We start from the raw sequence: 21,560 nt of genomic DNA, 5'->3' as shown, positions 1-21,560 counted from the left end.
AATCTCTGCTGCATAAATATTAGCTTAACAATGGCTCCAATTAAAATGCATTGTATTCTGCAGTTCATACCAATAACTGTCAACGTGAAAGCAGTCTAACAGACTTTTTCATGTTTTGTGTTTTTTTTTCCAACAGATCCCTCTCTGAGATAACAAATAGTCTGATGCATTAAAGCAAAGCTAATCTTCAGAAGGGTTTGCGAAGATAATCAAGAGATCTGAATCAAGTGCAGTAACTTGCAACAAAGAAATCAAAGAAACAACAAAGTCAAACCCAGATTTCACCCAACACCAAACCAAAGCTGACCCAATGGCGTGGTCAGCTCTCACCGGCCCTTGCGTGGCCCTAATCGTGCTCTTCTTCGGTTTGACCTCCTGCACTCCCTCTGGACCGGCCTCTGCGACCTGCGCCACCTTGGAGCAGAGTCGCTTCTTTGGCGTGTTCTCCTCTACGACCACTCTGCCTTCCGCTCCTTGCTCCTGGACCCTGCAGAACCCCGATCCACGCCGCTACAACGTCTACATGAAAATCACCAAGCCCACCGACTCCTGCGTGCCCCGCCAGATCAAGACCTTCCAGTTCGACTCTTTCATCGAGACTTCTCGCACCTACCTGGGTATGGAGAGTTTTGACGAGGTTGTCAGGCTTTGCGACGCTTCCACTGCCGTCACCTACCTGGAGTCAAGCAAGCAATTCCTGCAGATCCGCAAGGTGGCCCCAAGGAACGCGCTGGAGGTTGTTGGGCAAGAGCAAGGTGTCAGCGAGTTCAAGGCCGAGTTTCTGGTTGTGGGGAAGAGGAACCCAAGCATGCCCGCCTGCCAGATGCTGTGCCAGTGGTTGGAGAAGTGCCTGAACAGCAGCACCCATGATTATCCCTGTGGCATCATGAACACCCCCTGCCAGTGCTGGGAGGCCCCAAAGAGGAAGCCAGGAAGCTGCTACCGGGGCGGCGTCTACGTGGAAAAATGCACTCCTGTTCCCAAAGACAACGGACGTGATGCTGAGATTATCAGTAAGCATGGTTCGGGTTATAAACTTTGAAATGTGCAAAAGAAAAACACAGAAAACACAAGTCTCATGATCAAAACAGTTAAATTAGCTTAGTAAAGGAGTCAAGTTCTCCAAAACTAAGCATCTCTGCAGGTTGCAATCTCCCACTGCTTTGGCGGTGTGTCTAAACAGCTCCTGAGAGCAATCATCCATGCCTGCAGAGCCAGAGTTCTTGCTCTACAGCCCCACAAAATAATGAGAAGTAAATCAAGGCTGTTAGGGATATTTGATGTTCCATCTTTAGAGCTAAGTAGCATCACCTGCTGCACCTCACACATTGCTCAGCTTTGCACCAAGACATGCACAGAGAGACTGTTTGTGTGTCAGGCTGTAAAGGAACACAAAGACCTCACAGTCGGCTGCCAGCAGAAATCGAAGAACTGCACTAGCTGTATCCATAGCAACAGGCACTCACTCTCTCACACACACACACCGTTCTGACAGAGTTTTGCACCAAGTGGATAAAAGCAAACATTTTCAAATAAAACGTCTATCCACTAGATAGCACCATTCTGCTCACAAAGAAACGTCCTTGCTCATTTTCTACACATAAAGAAAATATTACTCACTTCCTGTTCTTAAACCCAAAGTTAGAAAACTGAATCATGCTTTACACAAAGGGAGTAATAATGTTTCCAAGTGCTGTAATTTTTTCTCAGCTCTTGTCGTTTCCAACTCTTCTCAACAAGTATCCTCTCGTTTTTTGTTTTTTTTTATGTCTTCCTGCAGAGAGCTGGGCAGGCTGGGCCCGCTGGTCCGTATGCAGCCAGGAGTGTGGCGGCGGAGTCCAGGTGCGCAGCCGAACCTGCCAGCCCGAGGATGGAGTGTGTGAGGGAACAGTGGAGGAAGGCCGTGCCTGCAACCCTCAGCCCTGCATTGGTAAGCTATAATTTTGTCATTAAGTCAAAAAACACTGCTGCAGGTGGCTGGGCTTTCAATCCATAATTATGCAATTCATTTAACTCTCGCAGGCAAAGAGAGGAACAGAAGCCAAGGTCTGCGTGCCATCATTGGTCTGAAAAGAGACAGCGCTGATGACTCCAACCCAGGAGCTGTAGCAACTCAAACAGGTGAGATAACAACAAGGTCCTGCAACAAACTGATGACTAAAGTGAAGCAATGCAGTCCCCTAACCTTTAGAGTGTTTAATGTTCTCATAACAGATGCAAAGACAGATGAGTGGGCCTCTTGGAGCCCATGTTCAGTCACCTGTGGGGAAGGCTGGCAGAGCCGTTCCCGCCTCTGTGCCACTTCTTCCTTCACCACCCAGTGCACCGGACCCCTGCGCGAGAACCGACAATGCAACAACTCAGTTGTCTGCCCTGGTGAGCCTTTGAGTCTTATATGAGCACAGCAGAGACGCTGAATGATGCCAACAGAAGTCTGAAACTTTTCAAGTTTTCAAAGATTACATAAATCATAAATTAAGTATATTTATCACGTGTTTGCAGTGGATGGTGCTTGGGATGAGTGGACCCCCTGGAGCCTGTGCTCCTCCACATGCGGCCGCGGTTACCGTGACCGTACCCGCACCTGCAAGCAGCCCCAGAATGGAGGACAGCCTTGCCGCGGCCCCACAAGACAAACCAAGTTCTGCAACATCGCTGTCTGCCCAGGTGAGCTGCATATCTGGCTGTATTATTTTTAAAAAAAAATCTAAATATTCTCTCCAGAGCCTGGATTGTTCTGTTAAAAGTTCTCAATAACAAGCTCAGGATGTGATGCTTAACCCTTCATCTGAGTGATTCATTTATGAGAGCCTAATTAAGTCACCTAATTGTGTCTGCATCATCGCAACGGCAAAGGCAGGTTGCAATTTCATCTGACTCACCAGAATAAAAGCATCAGTGGATGTTAGTCAGTGGCCTCCTAACAGCTGCCTGTGACTCACTCTGTGCTCATTCATGGTCACTTGACCAAGTTTAAGTCGCTCTCCTATTGAGCCACCTACTCATGTGCAGAAAAGTTTTACCTCTAAAGTTACTGCAGCGCCGAGTTGATTTTTTTTCCCCGCCTCTAATTGTCGTCATTTACACGTGGTTTTTATGTAGGTGTGTCTTTTTAAAATGGGTATGGATTTGTTGCAGTTGCACCTCTTCACCACCAGGTGTCTCTGTTTAACACAATAAAAAAGAAACCGGCAAAAGGGGGGGAAGTCATTACTTCAAGATGATTGTGTATTTTAGTTGAAACTCAAAGGAAATTAAGTTTGTGATTACCAGCAGATTGGGCTGTAATAGAAACGTTATGTCAATATCCACTTTGGCTTAGTAATAAATGCAATTCAGTTGTTTTTACATGTATTTTAATATGTCCTGAGCTTCTAGCAAGGTTCGAATATAAATGACCAATTTATTTATCATTAAATGAATATTATTTTTTTCTTATTAATCTGTCACTCAGTTTAACTAAAAACTCAAAACTGCAATTGCATCCATAAATTGTCTGAAATGATGATCCAGTTTAAACTTCCAAATTGCTAATTAGAGTTTGAACTTGATAGTTGAAGGGCGCATAACAGAGATCCATCCAACTTTCTGTTCTGCTTCAGCTCAGCTTAACTGGGTCATGATGAGAGATGTTAATAGCATCAGTGAGTTTGTCAAGATGTCTGGTGTGGCCCGTGGGTCTGTTTTGTCCTTGCCATCCTCGTAACTCTTCTTTATGCACGCTCCTCTGCTTCCCTCTAGTGGACGGATCCTGGAATGAGTGGTCCGCCTGGAGTTCCTGCTCTGCCTCTTGCTCCAACGGCACCATGCAGAGAACCAGGGAGTGCAACGGGCCATCTTATGGCGGGTCAGAGTGCCACGGAGGCTGGAAAGAGACAGCAAACTGCTTCCTGAAGGATTGCCCCGGTGAGTTATAAAGTACATATCCCAGATCCAAGGTTTGCTTTTCATTTAACAGGGTCAGAATTAATGGTGTTTTTGTCTATAGTTAATGGAACCTGGCATCCATGGAGCTCATGGGGAAGCTGCAGCAAGACCTGTGGTGGAGGCATCCAGCAGAGACAGAGAGTCTGTGAGGGGCCTTTCTTTGGAGGAGAGCCTTGCCCCGGTGACACCAGAGAGCAGAAGCGCTGCAATGAGAAGAGATGCCCTGGTTAGTGTCTGCAGCACAACAGATTCATGCCATCTTTTCACAAATCCAAAAGCAAACAGGAAACTCATCATGCAACAATTGGTTGTGATTTTTTTTAGAGCCCCATGAGATCTGTCCTGAGCACAACACCGGAGACATTGTTTGGAAGAAAACCCCCGCTGGAGATGTCACTGCTGTTTCCTGCCCTGCTGATGCTTCAGGTACTTTGACAGCCTGGAAGCTATCTTTACACTTTAGAGTTTCAAATATCTGTTTAAAACTAAACTAAGAGTTCTCCATCTCATCAACAGGTCTTATTCTGCGTCGCTGCACCCTTGATGAAAGAGGTTTTGCTTCTTGGGAGAACCCCATTTACACCCAGTGTGTTTCTAAGAACTACGAGAACATTCAGATGCTGGTATGCCCCCCTAAAATCATCAATAAAGTGCTGCTAATTGGATTTAATGTGAAGTAAAACATTAGAAATAACCTTTTAACTCTGTCTCTGTAGTCAAGGGACTACACCTCCAAAGCGCAGATCGGGCAAAGCGTTGATGGAGTTGCCGAGGTGATTTCCCGCGTGAGATTTTCCTCTGATGAGAAAGCCAAGTACAGCGGTGACCTTTTGGCCATAATGGAGATCCTGAAGAACACCACAGAGTTGTACAAGGCAACCAGGCTGAGGCTGAGCAACGCCGATGTTGAGGTAAGCTCCAACTGACATCCATAAATTTTGGAGTTCAAAATTTTTAAGGAACAAATTGCATCTAAACAAGATGGGCTCGGTGTCTTCTCACACCTCTACCTTTGTATTTGATGATCTGCAGAACTACGTCCAGACCATCAGCAACCTACTGAAGGAGGAACATCATGACAAATGGGAAGAGGCACAACTGGTATGTGATAACAAGGTGTGACTGTCAGAGTGCACAAAGGGAATAAGTCTATTATATTGAAGTTTTCTAAATAGGATGAGCAGGGTGGAGAGTAAATCTCAGAAAATACTTACAAGAGATTGTACAAGTACCAACAAAATCAGGACATAGACTACACGTGCAGTGGAAATATTTATTCATCCAAACCTTTTAATTTAAGCAGAAGTTTCAAAGCAAAAGTGTTAGATGAGATGTGCAGACATTTACTCATCCAGTTTGCTAAACTCAGATTAGCCCGAGCAGAACTTTGTCACGTTTGGCCAACTGTCGACAAACCACCTCCGCGCTCCAGTGACGCTTGTAATGTTCCTGCAAGTTTCCCAAGAAAGACCAGCCTCCAAAAAAAAAAAAGTTGTAATAAACACACACTGTCATGCACAAACTGATCTGAGAGCAGGAGGGCGAGTTACCGAGGCCACCGCCTCTCTGAATCAGGGAAAATCACTACTCCCACTCTGCAATCTGTGCGTCTCCGTGCCATCCCACATACTGATGGCTACTTCTGTATAGAAACACAGAGAGAACATCGCATGCAGAAGCACACGGCTCGCGCCCACATCACTACTTCTCTGCGTCAGAGACACGCAAGTCAGGTGGCCCTCCCTTTTCACTGAGAGAAAAAGAGAAAGGACCAAAAAAATAGAGTATGAATCAACAGCCTGGCCTTTTATGGCCGTACGGAAGTTCTGGGGTTGCATAGCAGCAAGAGTTGTGCGTTTTCCCTGCTTTTTTCTGTCAGCCTCTGTGCGCTCTGAAATAATAAGTGCTGGCTGGAACCTGTGAATCCATAAATAATCGTTAAACTGGCTGTCCTTGACTGCGCAAATAAACCAGATTTATACGCTGCCATATTTTAATGTTCTTCTTTTTGTCTCCATCTTCTCTCACTTAGATGGGTGCCAACATCAAGGGGTTCCTCCGCCTTGTCGAGGAGTTTGTGAACATGATCGGAGTGCAAATGAGCGGCTTTCAGGACATTTACGAAGTCACTGAGAATCTAGGTGAGCCCAGTTAATTTGTCTTCTTTTTGTTGTTCAATCAACGCCCGAATGCATTAGTTATTCGAGTCCATCAACTGCTAGAACCTACAAGTGCGTTCTGCTAACAAAGTCCCCTTTGTATATTGTCATTTGTGCCTTTCAGTGCTGAGCATCCACAAGCGCCCAACGGCCACCAGCTCCAACTTCACCTTCCCTGTGAAGGGCTGGAGAGGGAGGCCGGACTGGGTCAGTACCTCAGAGGAGAAGATCTCAGTTTCCCGCGACGCTCTGTCCCTCAGATCCGCCGGTAAGATCATACAAATGTAACATTTTGTCAAACAACAAACCGGCGGTGGGTTTAACTTGAAGACTGAGCGAGACTGTTTTCTTTTTTTTTTCCAGATGCCAATGATGCTTTTGTGACCGGCATTGTCTTGTACAGAAACCTTTCTTCAATTATGCCCTTCCAGAGGTAACATTGCTCTGTTTAATCATTACCACTCCGTCTTCCTGCAGTCTGATTCACAGTCTGACACGTCTAAGATCAAGCTTTGACAGTGAAGTGTGCTCTTCCTCCACAGTAACACCACCCTGTTCAACTCCAAGGTGGTGACCGTGATTGTCAGCCCCACCCCGACTCTCCTGTCGACCCCCGTCGAGGTCGAGTTCCCCCACCTGCGCAACGTGAGTCCCTAATGATCAACCTAATGGAAAAATATCCGCCTCCCCGTGGGTGTTTGTGCAGCACAATGCGGAGAGACTGACATTTCCCTGACATTTGCTGCGACACTTTGACTTTTGCGTCGGCTTGCGGCCGCTGAAGCCCAGAGAAAATCTCATAAGCGACCAAACGGCCCCTCGACGATGAGAAATCATGCGCGATAATTAGAGTCTGCAGCTGATAAGTGGCTGCTTTTGGTTTCATTAATGCATCACCAAGCAAGGGGGTGAAAAAATGTGGGCATGTGGCTACCAGCAAGCTGTTGCATCTCACACGTTTTGTAGTAAGGTGTCCCAGCCTACATGCTTTCCTTTTCTACAGAGAGATTCCTCACACTAACCGTCTCCATCTGCCTCTTCTTTGCAGGACACCATCAATGAAACATGCCTCTCATGGGACGAGAGTGAAACGTAAGTGTTAACTGTTTTTCCTTTAATGTGCATCTGACCACCACATTTATCTATTTTTTTCTTGTGAAAGCGATGGCCTTTCCGGTTAAAATGGTGCTGCCTGTCTGGTTCACATCTGTCACCATTTACACAAACTTGTAAGAGGAAAGGCAGTGGTCATTCCATCTTTTTCATGTCAGTCCTTTTTGACAAGGCAGACAAAGAAAAACCAGTACACGTGCAAGCTGACCCTTCAGTCTCAGACTTAATCACCTGTCTGACACACTTACAGACAGCCAGACATAGTCAAGAAATCAAAGCCCCAGTCACCCACAGAGGGCGGCTTCAAACTCATTTCAGTGTTCACAGTTTCCGACACTTTAAATCATCCAATTTCAAACTATTTACAGGGGTAGACTTCTTGAGCTTTGAAAGATATATGCAAGAACAATGAGAGATAATAAAAAAAGCACAACAACCAGCCCCTGTCACACAGCAGCCAGAGCTGAGGTAAGCAAGATTAGGGAAGAAAATGTAATTACCTCGTAAACTTTCAGAGGGGGGCCCATACGCCTTCAGTCAAATTAGATTCAGTTTAAACAGCAAATGTGATTAATGCACCAATAGAGACAGGATGAAGCACTGGCTAACAGCAGAGTTTGGGGGAGGGGGGGACTCTTCATCTGAAGAGCTCCATTCCCAGAACCACTGAACTGCATCCTACTAATATATGCAAAACTCTGCAACTTTCCATGGGAATTATACAGATATGCACTATGCAGCTTTACTCAGATGCGGCTCTAGGATAACAGCCTGAACCTGCTGGCTGTATGATGCCAATCAGATAGAGGATGCACCAAAACAAATGCATGTGTTGCATATTATGAGCTCTCAGATGAGGGGGAAAAAGTCCATAATTTATAATCCACGCTCTCCTTGAGGGGACACCTTGTTCCTTGCTTACCATGAGCCTGATTTAAATGTAATGAGGAAAGAGAGTGATAAGGATTATGCTAATTGTGGCATTTGTTAAGATCCGTCACTATTAAAATTCCAGTTAATCACATGCACATGGATCTTTAGATGCACTTTTGCATCCCAAGCTGATTAAAAATTATTTTTAGCTTCGAAATTAATCTTTAGTATCCGTTTTATGTTAATGGATTACAAAATAAAAAAAAATCTAATTAATTTCTTCTTATTTCTTTTTGTAGATTCACCCCCATTTTATCATCACGTATGTTTGTTTTAAAAAAAGCCATGAGGAAAACGCTCAGATCAGAGATTTGTCAGATCTCTCCTCTCTCCTAACTCCCCCTCTCCTCTCTCCTGTGCAGCTCCTCTCTTCTTGGCTCTTGGTCTGCTCGGAGCTGCAGAGCGGTGCCCGTTCATTCACACAGAACCAAATGCGTGTGTGACAGCCTCTCCACCTTCGCCATTTTAGCGCGCGTCAACTCCGACTCGGTAAGTCTCCTGTCTGTTCCCTGTAAGAGCTTTTTTTCTTCTTCTTTTTTTTTTTTTTTTTTTTTGCCTTGACACGATGTGCATGCTAAATGTCTTCTGCGGTGTGAATGCGGAGCAGCGGGTGAGCTGGTAGGGACTTGTTGTTTTCCAGTGAGGGGCTTTGCAGCAGCGCTCCTTTGTCTCCGCGCAGGTGCCGCGGATCGGAGAACCTGCTTGTGTTTTAACTACTGAAAAGAAAAAGAAAAAAACACACAATCGAGCAGCATGTTGCCGTTATATTTTCTACTAAAAAGGTTCATGTTTGCAGAAGAATGATAACGTTATGCGTGCAGTAACAAGACACGCAGAAGCGAGAAGTCACTTTAATCTTGCCAAAAGAAAAAGAAAACGGGCAGTTGCTAATAATTGCTGTAATTTTGGCCATATTGCATGACTGCATGCCATGCGCAAAAACGATATAGACTGTGCAGCCTCTACCCGCTGTCATCTTGAGACATGAAAACCGCCGAGCAGAGGAAAAATACTCAGCTAAAATCTTCTCAACAAGTATCGTTACCTTGATTTCCTCATTAATTTGCAGCTCAACACATAACATTGCACCGCAGTCTTTTAACTCCTAAAGCCTTCGTGTTTTTGTTTTTTATGCTCCCACTTGCGTGCATCCCAGATTTGACTTGACTTGCTGTTGCCAATCTGAACACCTCCCTCCCCCCTCCCTGCTCCTCTCATCACAGTAGAAAAGAAAAAAAGGCAGCTGAGGCAATCATTCCCTCTGCCAATATCTCTGAATTCTCAATTACATGCACCCCACCCTCCTCCTTCTCCTGCTTCGACTTCTCCTTCTAATTCTTTGGACGCAGCAGCCAAGATTTAAAATGCCAGAGAGGCAGACCAATGAGAAACAGACGTCTGGTCATGCACTGATGGCAATGCACTCCTTTCTTTTACTTCTTCTTCTTATCCCCCCCTACCCCCCACCATTGCCTGCCTCTTCTTCATCTATCCTTTGATGTGTACTGTGGACATTTTCAATAACAGTGTCTTCCATGAAGAACACCAGTGAGATTTGAGTGGCAGAAACAGGAAAGAGGGGGGGCGAGCATTGGAGGGGGGGGGGGACAACCAGATGTTGCAGAGTGTTAGTTAGCTCTCATTTGATGTACCTGAAACATAATGGTCCCAGAGAAGCATCCCAATATTCTTATAAGAGCAGGTACCCGTGACTGCTCCTGATATATAATTTTAAAGCATGAGGGAGGTTGGGGGGAGGGGGAGGGGGGCGCTCACTTAACACACTATTCAAAATGGGAGCACACGATCCGGTCAAGGACGTGCTTCATATCTAGGTCCAACTAGCTGTCTGGAGCTCACTTAGCCAAGGGAGCAAGATTCGACCCAGATACATAAAGAAAGGAAACAGTATCAACTGTATTACACCCCAGATTCCCTGCAAACCCAGGCGGTGCGACAACTTGCCCCTCTGCTAACTGCCATCTGGTTGGGGATGCTGCTCATGTAGAGTTTGAAACAAATTTACCACACTAAATTAAGTCTCATTCTGCCACAGGCAAAATTCCCCATCTGCGCTTTGATATTCGGGAAGCATCTTCACATCGTGCTCATGAGCCCAGATGCTCCAACCAGACTTTTCGTGGCCAGTATTTGTGGGTTTTTTTCTTGAAGGTTTAACTTGCCAGTTATGATTTTCTTCCTAAGGACCATAACACAAAAAATAGAAACAAATTTTTGTTGCGTTTCCAACGATAGAATCGAAGTTTTCAGCAAAATAGAAAAAAGTAGATTATTGCTGTTTTTGTTATGATGGATAAACAACCATAAATGGTTCTTAAATTTGATGCATTTAATAGATATGAAAAATTTTGACTCCAGAACCAATGAAAAAAAATACATTATTCAATTCTGATCTTTTGCCAACTGACTGCTGCATTTTAAACAAGCTAAAAAATAACCCTGCTAGTTTATTCCCTATCTTCTCTTTTCTAGTATATTTCATTATTCTCTTTTTAAGGACACATCACCGGTTTTCCATCTTTTCGCCCTGTTATGGTGCTATAATTACACCAAGGATGGAGCCTTAAAATTTCTCATCCTGCTCACACGCTGAGGTGATGACAACTGTATCAGAGGTGTGAGAGTAGCTCAAAGCCTCATTAAAAGCCCGGAGAGTAAGTGCGAGCCGCACGAGCACGGGTAACCAGCAATTAGTCGCCGAGAGGGCTTTGTGGAGCTGAGATTTGTGCGTCCAGGAGTGACCCGCTGGCACGCGCAGCGATGCAGTAAAACAACCCCTGCCTCTGTCTAATCCAAACTAAGCTCGGCGCCAGGAGCCTTGTCGAAGCACAGAGCGGTCAGCACCGCTGGCAGCAGGAGCGGGCGCTAAGTTGCTGTCAGAGATCACAGGGGGAGGGGGGGGAGTGCTGGTGGCGGATTAATGCACAGGTGATAATGGTCCACCTGTTCCCCAGCAGCCCCCCCACACCCCCTGAGGGCTAGAAGAGAAGCAGGTTGACATCAAAATATGTCCATTGAGGACATGCCAAACAGCATCTTCTCACGCCCTCCAAAGCCGACCGTTTGTTAGTTCGGCCTTCCATCTTTCTGACACGTTCACCTTGGGGTCACCTTGCCTGAGCCGTGGCCTGATTGTGCCATTCAGCTGTTTGCCTTCAGGGAGCTGTCTGCTCTTCTAGGTAGCGCTCTTCCAGAGGCTTCCTATTCACTCCAGTGTTTGTGTGTGTGAGTGTAGTTGGTGTGCCTGGTGCATGACTGCCTATGCGGGTTTGTAATCATCGCTAAGAGGCTTTTTTTTTTTTTCCTGTTCTTCTTCCCTCTACAGAACATGGACAGAGCAAACCTCCCGTCCGTTACCCTCATCGTCGGCTGTGGGGTCTCTTCCCTCACCTTGCTGCTCCTCATCATCATCTACGTCTCGGTTTGGAAGTAAGCACGCCTTCGAGCATATCGACCTCTGATGTTACATGATACGCAGTGATTTATCATCCAACCCCTAAACCATTTTCATATATATATATATTTTTTTTTCATTTGCAGGTACATTCGCTCAGAGCGCTCTGTTATCCTCATCAACTTCTGCCTCTCCATTATCTGCTCCAACGCCCTCATTCTCGTCGGACAAACACAGGCTCGCAACAAGGTAAGCCGCAATCCAAATCTAAGCCACAGAATCTAGATTATCTCTTGGAAACAGGTTTCTAACGTTACTTCTCTCTCTCTCTCTGCTTCATCCCGGTCCCCTGCAGGTGATGTGCACTCTTGTTGCTGCCCTGCTCCACTTCTTTTTCCTCTCCTCCTTCTGCTGGGTCCTGACAGAAGCTTGGCAGTCCTACATGGCTGTCACTGGTCGTCTGCGCAACCGCATCATCCGCAAGCGCTTCCTGTGCTTAGGCTGGGGTACGAGGACAAGTCTCTTATTGCATCTCATTTCTCATCACCTTTGCGTAACTTTTTCTGTTACAGCCTTCATCCTACTGGCAGTAATTGTAATGCCTTTTCTTGTTTGGCATTGCAGGACTTCCTGCTCTGGTAGTTGCCGTGTCCGTGGGTTTCACTAAAGCTAAGGGATATGGCACCGTCAGCTAGTAAGTTCCTATTCTCTAGTCGTAGTTTTCTTCTTCTGTTCATCATTTGATTAAACAATAATTAACATCATCAATCCTTCTCTCTCATAGCTGCTGGTTGTCTCTTGAGGGTGGCCTTCTCTACTCTTTTGTTGGTCCCGCCGCTGCTGTTGTTTTGGTTCGTGTCAAAGACTTCAATTTCCAAGTTTTAATGTGTTTTCTATCGTTGAACAGTTTCATTAACACATTTTGCTTATTATTTTATTCAAACAGGTGAATATGGTCATTGGTATTCTGGTCTTTAACAAGCTCGTTTCCAAGGACGGCATCACCGACGTGAAACTGAAGGAGAGAGCTGGGTAGGTCTTTTCGGTCTTCACCATTCGTGCCGTTTCTACACTCAGCAGTCTGGGAATGAGACTCAACGACTAATCTGATGGGTTGTTTTTGTCTTTTTCTTCATCCTCCAGGGCCTCACTGTGGAGCTCTTGCGTGGTTCTCCCCCTCCTCGCCCTCACCTGGATGTCTGCCGTCCTGGCCATCACCGACCGTCGCTCCGCCCTTTTCCAGATCCTCTTTGCCGTTTTCGACTCTTTGGAGGGTTTCATCATCGTCATGGTCCACTGCATCCTGCGTAGAGAGGTAAGAAGCCAATAAAACCAAATGAATTGAAGGGAATAAAGATAAAAATGAAAGTTAATTTTATTGTTTTTTTTATCATGTTAAATGAGCTGGAATATTGTTAACAATTGTCTGTGTTTCCATTAGGTTCAGGAGGCTGTGAAGTGCAGAGTAGTTGACCGCAAAGACGATGGGAATGGAGACTCTGGCAGTTCTCATCACAACGGCCATCCTCAGCACATGGTGAATATCTTGGCCGATTGCCTTTTTAATGTCTTGAGTGCTTTTAGAATTTATTCCTAAATGAAAATATGCATGCATTAAGCACTAATAGGATTTTTGTTCTTTTATCAGCAGTCTGATAACGAAAAGGATGGGGACTCAAACAGACAAGGTAAGCCCAGCGCCCAAAACGTCTCGGCTTGAAACGTATCGGTTCAAGGAATTTTTCCGTTTTTTTTTAACTCTTATTGTTTTTCCTTAAAGGAATGAAGAGCTCTTCTGAAGAAAAGATGCCTCCCCCTCAGATGCCACTTCCCATGGGCTCCAACTTCCACACCCTGCCGTCCAAGGGCAGCCACATGCAGGCTGTTCCCGAGTACTCCAGCCACACGCTCACCCTGAAGAGAGAGAAAAGCCGCTTGGCCGGTGGAGTCGACCCGTCCTGCGGGAACCCCGTCTACGTCTGTGAGGGGGAGCTCTTCAAGCAGCTGGACGCGGACCTTGCTCTGGCTCAGGCCGAGGGCAGCATGTCCGACGGCAGCGGCTACGTCCTAATGCCCAACACTACGTCCACCCTGAGGTCCAAGCCCAAAGACGACGCCACAAAGTACAACATCAGCGTGGACCAGCTGCCGCAGGCCAGGCTCATGCACCTCGGCGGACCCTTCGCCGAGCCCCAGGCCGCCTTCGGGATGGGCTCGATCCCGCCCGACCAGGTCAGCGTGTCCTACTCGGAGAGGGACTCGCCCATCCAGAACATCCACAACATGTCCAGCGAGTCGCACATCACCCACAGCAGCCTGGAGAACACCTTCGAGTCCATGAACTCGATGATGTCGAAGAGCGAGACCATTTCCACTCTGTCCATGAGCTCCCTGGAGGTAGGAAGAGGAAAAACCTGCTGCATTTATGCATTTTCTAAAACATTACCAACGTGTTTCAAAGTCTAAACTCCATTTTTTTCTCTCTCTCTCCGTTATTAATCTACAGCGACAGAAATCCCGTTATGCTGAGCTGGACTTTGAGGTAAATATACCTTTTATTGTTATTATTGTAGTAGAACTTGCTAATTAATAATTTCCTCCTCAGAATTCACACAACTCACATTTCTGGAGGTGCTAATGTTTTGCATATTGCTCTCTGTCTTCTCTAGAAAATCATGCACACCAAGAAGCGCCACCAGAACATGTTCCAGGACCTGAACAGGAAGCTGCATCACACCGAGAAAGACAGAGAGTCTCCTCCGTCTGACAGCAAGGTGAGACCTCATCAGAATACTGTCTCCATCTGCTTCCACTGTCATTTGCAGGAAATAATGAACAAATACTGAACAAAAGAGGCAATAATCCCAGAAAAAAAGAAGATATTAAGAAAGAAAAATGACCTGATAAATAAAGAGCAACATAGTGCATTGAACTAATGTTGTTGGTACCTAGAGGTCATTTGAATAAGGATGTATTTTCTTCCTTCTTTCAGTCTGTGAGATGGAGTGTGTCTTCGGGAGGAAGTGACAAAACAAACCACAGCGTGAGTGTTTATATACAACCTCACATTCCCTAAATGTCTTCCCCGTAGATGAGACACACCTTCAGATAGTTCAATGCCTCAAAGCGGGAGTTATTTCTCCGATCCCCATCATCAGAAGCTCATTTCACTTTTTTTAAAGTAACATAACGGATTTGCTCCAGCTTGATGAAGCGACACCAGTCCTAAACGCTCCTCTCTTTCTGCTCCGACAGGACAAACAGCAGGCTCCCATGGAGAGGTCGTGGGAAGGAGTCCGGGGAATTCCTCAGTCGCCCCCCGCGTGGGTACGCAAAGACATGGAGCCTCTCGCCGCCTCGCCTCTGGAGCTTCACTCTGTGGAGTGGGAGAAGACGAGCACCACCATCCCACTGGTGGGGCAGGACATTATTGACCTGCAAACAGAGGTCTGAGGGGGAGTAGGGGGGCCAAGCGAAGCCGCCTTGTTTCACCTCAGTCTCCTTTTTTGGTTTTGGGAGTGGCATCCTTTCGCGGATGAAGGTAGCGCAGCCAAAAAAGGGAGGAAACGGGTCCCAGAATCATTGTCTTCAAACCCTCAGCCAGCGTGGGAAGGGCAGGAAGAGTGGTGGATAAGAGTGGGGGCTGATGGCGATGGGGATGTTTAATGTAGCTTCTCAGTGCGGACTCTCATCAGAGCTCCTAAAGCTCGAAGAAGGGGTTGGCGGAGCGGTCAGTGGCGTCCACCGACTGGACTGTCTGTGGCTCCATAGACGCTTCCCCCCGCCAGGGAATTTTCCTGGACCCCCGCAGCCTGGGGTTTTCAGAAGATGTGCTCGACATGTCTGTGCTTCTCTTTTTTTTTCCTTCAAATCGACTTTGGAGAAAAAAACTAAGTAACATTGAAAATTTTAAAAGCGGCGCGTGTCCTCCCTGCTTCTCGGGAGGCGCAGCCGGGACTCTCTTCCTAAACAAGACGAAGGCAAAAGAAAAAAAAAAGGGATCTCAAAACTCCAATACTGTGCACTTTGATAGATGGGCACACACTTTTTTTTGTTTGTTTTTGTGCAGTGGGCTTTTTCTCCTCATATTGAGTTTGTTAGCACCCGAATCCAACAATTTCGAGCAGAAAATGAGACTCTTTGCTGAGACTGAAACATTTCTGTCAAACTGGTTGTGCTAGTCACTGTGTTTGTCATTACTATTATTGATTATATCCAGTGCGATGTCTATATTTTTGATTTATCTCCCCTTTTCGTCATTACTATTGTTTTCTGTTACCGACAATACAAAAAAAAACAAAAAACAACTGGATTTAGTGCATCCATAATGTGTTGTGAGCCCATATGGACTGCATCGGGAAAAACATACTGAGTGGTGATGGAGGCGCTGGTTGGTTGAATTTCCTGGTTTCCACAGTATTCCGCTTCGATACCAAAACACCAGCACGGGAATGAACACAGACTCTCACGCGGAAAGAGCAGTGCTTCTCTTGGGGATTGCTGGATGAATAACTGGCACAAAGACGCAGGCTCTTCCATGTCGTACATGCGGATTTTAAAAAGCCTTCTCATCATCGCCCTTTTTTGTTTCTCAGCCTTGCAGGACTCTTGGACTGAGCAGAGACTTCAACACATTTTGTGTTTTCAGCCATCAGTGTGTAACAGTGCAATATGATGGGCGCTTGATGCTCAAGCAATGATTGATATTATTGATCTAGGCAGAGTTTTTTCCTACCGATATTTCAAAACTTTTATACCATCTTCCATATATATTTACAGAGCACATAGATGCTTTATGAGAATATTGTATTAGGAATTTATTCACTAGAGATTTGTTTGCACAAGACTCCATATTTGGAGCTCTCTGTGAAAGTTGATTATACTTCTATATTTAAAAAAAAAAGGTAATATAGAGTGAATGAGCCTCTGATTATCTCCTAACTGTTCTTCAGGATATTTGTTATTGCTCTCAGCTGTAAAGCAGTGGGTAATAGAACCTCATGTCTTCTGTAACAGTGTGTTACTATAACTCAGCTGTATGTTCTACCAGCCAATTCCTAATGTCTTTTTTTGTTTTGAATTGGTTCTTTTTTTTTTTTTTTTTTTTTTTTCAATTTTCTTGTCCTGCCTAAAACCCAATTTCAGTTACCTGTATTGAGTATTTTCTTGTCAAGATTTAAACTGTGTCAGTGTACAGTTTTCACAGCACAAAAATGAATGTGAATTATTTCTAATAAAAAACATATATATCAAATAATATAAACCTTTTCTCTTTTACTATATCTTCATCTTTAAACCTTTTTAAGAGAAAAAAAATACCTGTGTTTTAGAGTCAAACTGACTCTAATGATTTAGAATGGCTAATTCATTTAACTTAAATCAAAAAGTTCAACCTGCATCCCAATGAAAACACAAAAATCAAAGTACTGAAAACAGGATGGTAACTAACGCTGCAACTCAGCATTTTTAATGTTGAAATCTTGTGTTGTGGCCAAGAAAAATCATTCAGATGAATGCTGATACTCACTGACTCCTTCTACAAGGAGGGTAAGACACAAAATGTTATTGCTAAAGAATTTGAATGTTAGCAGAGTGCGCTGTCCAAGAAACTTAAAAAAAAGCTTAGTAAAAGGAAAAAGTGCCAAAGAATTGCACAAGCAACAGAGATAACCTTAAACAAGAGAGGATTGTGAAGCACATAAAAACATGTGCATTATTTGGTCTCACATGACTGAAGCCCATTTCTTAGAGTTATCCCTGACCCTATCTCCCCATTCAATAGCAATATTTTGTTGAGAAATGGGACATTCCTTCACCAAAGACAGTGGTAACAACCAAAGGAAAAGCCATGTAGCTTTCCAAAGACTAATTAACCCAATATGCATGTGCAACTACAAGAGAAGAAAGCCAGATAACCTAGAGATAACCCATGCAATGCGATATCCACATAGACAAAAAAAACACAAGAACTAATCCCTAAAAGCACAACTTCATGCTCAAGTAACACAAAAAAAATGCCGCTGTAAGATGTTGAACTCCAGCAGCATTAAAGCTCGAGGCGAACATGACGCTCCCTAAATATAGGTGTTATTTTCAGGCGCATAAAACAGCAATCATTTAAGATGATGAAAGTGTAATTCTCTTCTGTTCTATTTCCATCCTTCGAAAGGCGGCACATCATTACCTAGAGAGAAACAACTTGTGATGTTGAGTAATGAGGGGGAAAAAAAAGAATTAACAGGGTCCAGAATCGTTTCTAAAATTAGGAGTTGGCTCAAACTTAGATTTGCCTGCTTCATCTTCAATATTGTCTGACCCCGCTCTCGTTGCTCTCTTTAATCACTTCTTGTGTTTTTTGTTTTTTTTATTCAGCCACGATGTTGCTGTGAGGCATAAGCAGAAAGGAGATTTACATGATGACTTTTAGCAGCTCTGCTCATTTTTATGAGGTCAATCAGAGAGCAGATCAGTCTGATTACAAATGGTGCTTCACCTCGTATGTTTTGTTTTCACATGACACACACCATTTTCCTCTGACTTTGTTTGCATAACTTTGGAGACTGTTTGAACATTTGGTGCTAATTTATTTCCCCACCACAAGTCGTCAATGCGAAACTCTGCACAGGCTGCTAATGATGATGGCAATCAGCGACCTAATGTTGGAGAGAGTTCTACAGCTTTTCTGCTTTGTCGCCTCTCGTTTTTATTTCTTTGGTGTCATGAGGTGCAGACCGTCACAGTCAGCCAGCAAAAGAACAGAGTGGCTGAAAATACAAAGAGGTATTAAAAAGCAGGAGGAAATCGACGGTGGTCGCATTTGAATTTATGTCTGCAGCCCTGAAGTGTTCTCGTCCTCATAAATAAGGAGAACATGCATGTGGCAAACTATATTAAAGAGTCGTTTCTGAAACTAGGAAGCAAAGAAGCTTCCTTGTTTTTAAGTAGATCACAAGAGAATTTAGTCAATCTATAACTTCAGAAAAAGACTAAAAACCAAACTTAAAATACCAAAAGTCCTGAGAACTCAAATTACAGTTTTGGGTTTTACCAGATCTGCAATAAATGTGGAAATTACTGTCAGTAAATATAGAAGAAATTTGCACATTTCAAGCTATTTTGCTTATTTCAGTCCCAGCGTTAATTCAATTGTAGTCACAGTAATTATAAGCAAATTCATACAGGCTCTGTGTTCGTTTACATCAAAATCTGAATCCCAAAGCTGATGACATCCCCAAGCCTCATTACAGAAACAGATGCACACAATTCCCAATTCAACACCCAAACAACATGAATTCCAATTTTAATTAGCACCCTGGTGGAAAACAACAAGACTGAAACCGTTTTTAGCAATGCAACATTAGATCCTAAAAAACATCAGGCTGGGGGGAAAAACACGATTAATTGCAACAAAACCAATGCATGCTAAAAAAAAAAAAGAAAGTTGCATCTTATCTGCAGACCATACATTGTAGAAAAAAGTAAGCAGAAAGCCAAGGATGTCTTACTATGTCGTTAGCATGATGTAAAGAGGTGACTTTAAGTTTAATGTAATAGAGAGGCGGATTAACCCAGTGTTTCTCAGCCCTGGTCCTCACCGCCCCCCTGCTCTGCATGTTTTAGATGTGCCTCTATTCCAGAACAGCTGATTCAAATGATTGCATGACCTTCAAGTGCTGCAGAACCCTGTTAATCACCCAGAGATGCAATTCAGGTGTGTGGCAGAAGGAAAACACCTAAAATATGCAGGACAGGGGGGCGCTGAGGACCAGGGTTGAGAAACACTGGATTAACCTGTCAGTTAGCATCTCTGCAACCTGGCAACCTGCTGTGCTGCAATGTATATGCACCACATGCATGTCTATTCAGGGTAAAGTACCACCTGCTCCTCATTCACTTCATATCTACCCAGTGACATACCCTGTCCTACAAGTAAAAATGTTTAACTATTTGTCAGGGATTTCGTTTATTTGTTTTTTGGATGACTATTTTCTTTTCTTTTGGATGTTTGATGATTTATTTTTTTACTTTTGGGCGTTCTTTGTTTTTTTTAAAGATGCATAACCAATAGCAACAAGGTGGTTTACAACTGGGAGCAAATGGTTAATGCCACAACAACTCAAATACTACCTTAACTACAGCTACAAATCCCTAATAATTTGAAGGGACGTGATGTGAATCCAGAGTGGGAGTAAAGAGGAAGTTCAAACCATGTCTGTCTATCAGAATGGGAAGTGTGAGATTGCAAACAAGTTGGATGCTGTGAGACCTCTGGAGATTTGAATTTTTGACTTTCGTTGCTTTCATAAAAATAATCAAAATGTCTCAAAATCAAGGATGACATTCAGCTGTTTCAGTATTTTATATTTTTGCTGCATTCTGACTGCTCTGTGAGTTAGTCAAGCAAACTTACTGTGGGTGAAGATTTCACCTGACCAAACGCGTAATTTCAATCTGAGTAACATCAGTTTTCTAATGCGCATTTGTGAAACTGTCTTAAAGGAGCATTCATCACTCAAAAAAAAAATATAATAAAATGTTAGCTCCTTACTAAAAATTTCTGGCAATACCTAAGCTGCTGGTACATTTTTCTTTCTTTTTTTTCAAAACTGTGCATAATCGGAGAACGAAGCAGCACGAACTTGAGAATTATCATCTCCAGCTCAGCAGGTTTTAGACGAAGCTCAACTGTCAAAGTGTAACAAAAAAAACAAAAAAAAACAAGGCAATCACATAATCTTGTGAGAGAATACTCAGGTGCAAACTTGCAGAGGAAAATAAGTGGTCTCTTGCTGACCTTACAAAGTAATGCATACATACTCACACCAGCATATTCTCTTTTGCCCACACATCTTTTGATTTCCTTGTACGTTTCCCTAGTGATTAGAAGAACTAAAGCGCCGGTGTGCATTTAGAAATGGACCTCCTTCTTATGTGGGTCTTTCTCTGAAAGGCAAGAAGTCAGCTGTGGTGGATTACAGCTGTGCTTGTGCGTCACACCGAAATGCCGACATGCTCTTGAGAGCTGGAATCCTGGGGTGCGTTACTTTGTTCCCATGGTACGCTAACCCCATGGGCTGACTGCACTTACAGAATCAAATGACTATCTTCAGTATTATTAGCCATGCAATTTAAAGTGATATTTTGCACCATAGAAATCACCTGAACAGCCCATAGTTAAGCCATGAAAGCTGGAAATAAAGCAAAAATCATTCAGGAAGGAAAACAGACATATAATCTACATGATGTGGGATACTTGCACCCACAAGGGTTTTGTTTTCAGAGGAAGTGAGCTAAGTTATTCCTGTATTTAGACATATGCATACATACGCTTTCTGGGCCTTTTGTCAGCTTACCATCTGACCACAGAACCTCCGATTTGTTTGACCCTTAAATGACCGCTTTAGCACAGAGAATAATACTCTCCATCAGAGGGTGAAATTATAGCTTTCCTCAGGTGCCTTGGTACATTTCTCACGTCACTATTAACATTTGCACAAGAGCTGGTGGATTTCTCTAAACAATTAGTGCAACTTGCAAAACTAAGCTGTCAAAGCATGTCATTTAATCAAAATAGTTCAATCCTCCAAAGCAAGTTTTTATACCTATGGAAGTTTCTGTCATCTATATGAAGAGTCCTGAGACCTTATTTATGAGCAACATAGTCAAATTGTTTTGTCATGTTTTTTTTATATATTATTATTATGACAATTCTCTACGGAAGTGTTTTAATGCAAAAAAAAGTGAGATCCTGTCAAATGTAACTGAAAATGCTCAACACAGCATTACACACTATTTATAATCTACTGTTACAAGTGAAGTAATTGAGTATCATTTTGAGGATGTTGCTTCACACTTTTACTGCATATGCTCTTTGCAATTTTAATATGTTCACAGCATTCTGCAAAAGCAAAGTACAAAGTTATTTACAACAAACATAAGAAACATAGTTTGCATAAAGCTGAGCATAACTGCAAAGGTTTAGATTCACCTCAGAGAAAATGTTCCATTTAGGA

At 43.8% G+C, this 21,560-nt stretch overlaps 1 protein-coding gene across 1 annotated transcript; it reads left to right on the top strand.

Annotated features, from left to right (window-relative positions):
* Nucleotides 1-201: 201 nt before the first annotated feature.
* On the top strand, nt 202-17,145 carry adgrb1b (adhesion G protein-coupled receptor B1b). The gene is given in 30 exon segments (XM_088010343.1): nt 202-1,013; nt 1,781-1,930; nt 2,023-2,121; nt 2,215-2,382; nt 2,494-2,667; nt 3,742-3,906; nt 3,989-4,153; nt 4,252-4,353; nt 4,444-4,550; nt 4,644-4,838; nt 4,960-5,028; nt 5,960-6,068; nt 6,211-6,354; nt 6,450-6,519; nt 6,629-6,731; nt 7,135-7,178; nt 8,495-8,621; nt 11,479-11,582; nt 11,694-11,796; nt 11,903-12,053; nt 12,172-12,241; nt 12,332-12,398; nt 12,494-12,862; nt 12,989-13,084; nt 13,196-13,235; nt 13,328-13,944; nt 14,054-14,089; nt 14,217-14,321; nt 14,540-14,590; nt 14,803-17,145. Coding segments are annotated over 30 exon segments (4,701 nt in total). The 5' UTR covers nt 202-310; the 3' UTR covers nt 15,001-17,145.
* Nucleotides 17,146-21,560: the final 4,415 nt, after the last annotated feature.

Source organism: Poecilia mexicana, unplaced genomic scaffold, assembly GCF_051168715.1.
Source record: "Poecilia mexicana isolate PSO_F unplaced genomic scaffold, ASM5116871v1 scaffold_11, whole genome shotgun sequence".
Lineage (NCBI taxonomy): Eukaryota > Metazoa > Chordata > Actinopteri > Cyprinodontiformes > Poeciliidae > Poecilia > Poecilia mexicana.
The sequence above is the reverse complement of the archived record's forward strand: the minus strand, read 5'-3'. Positions and strand labels throughout refer to the sequence as shown.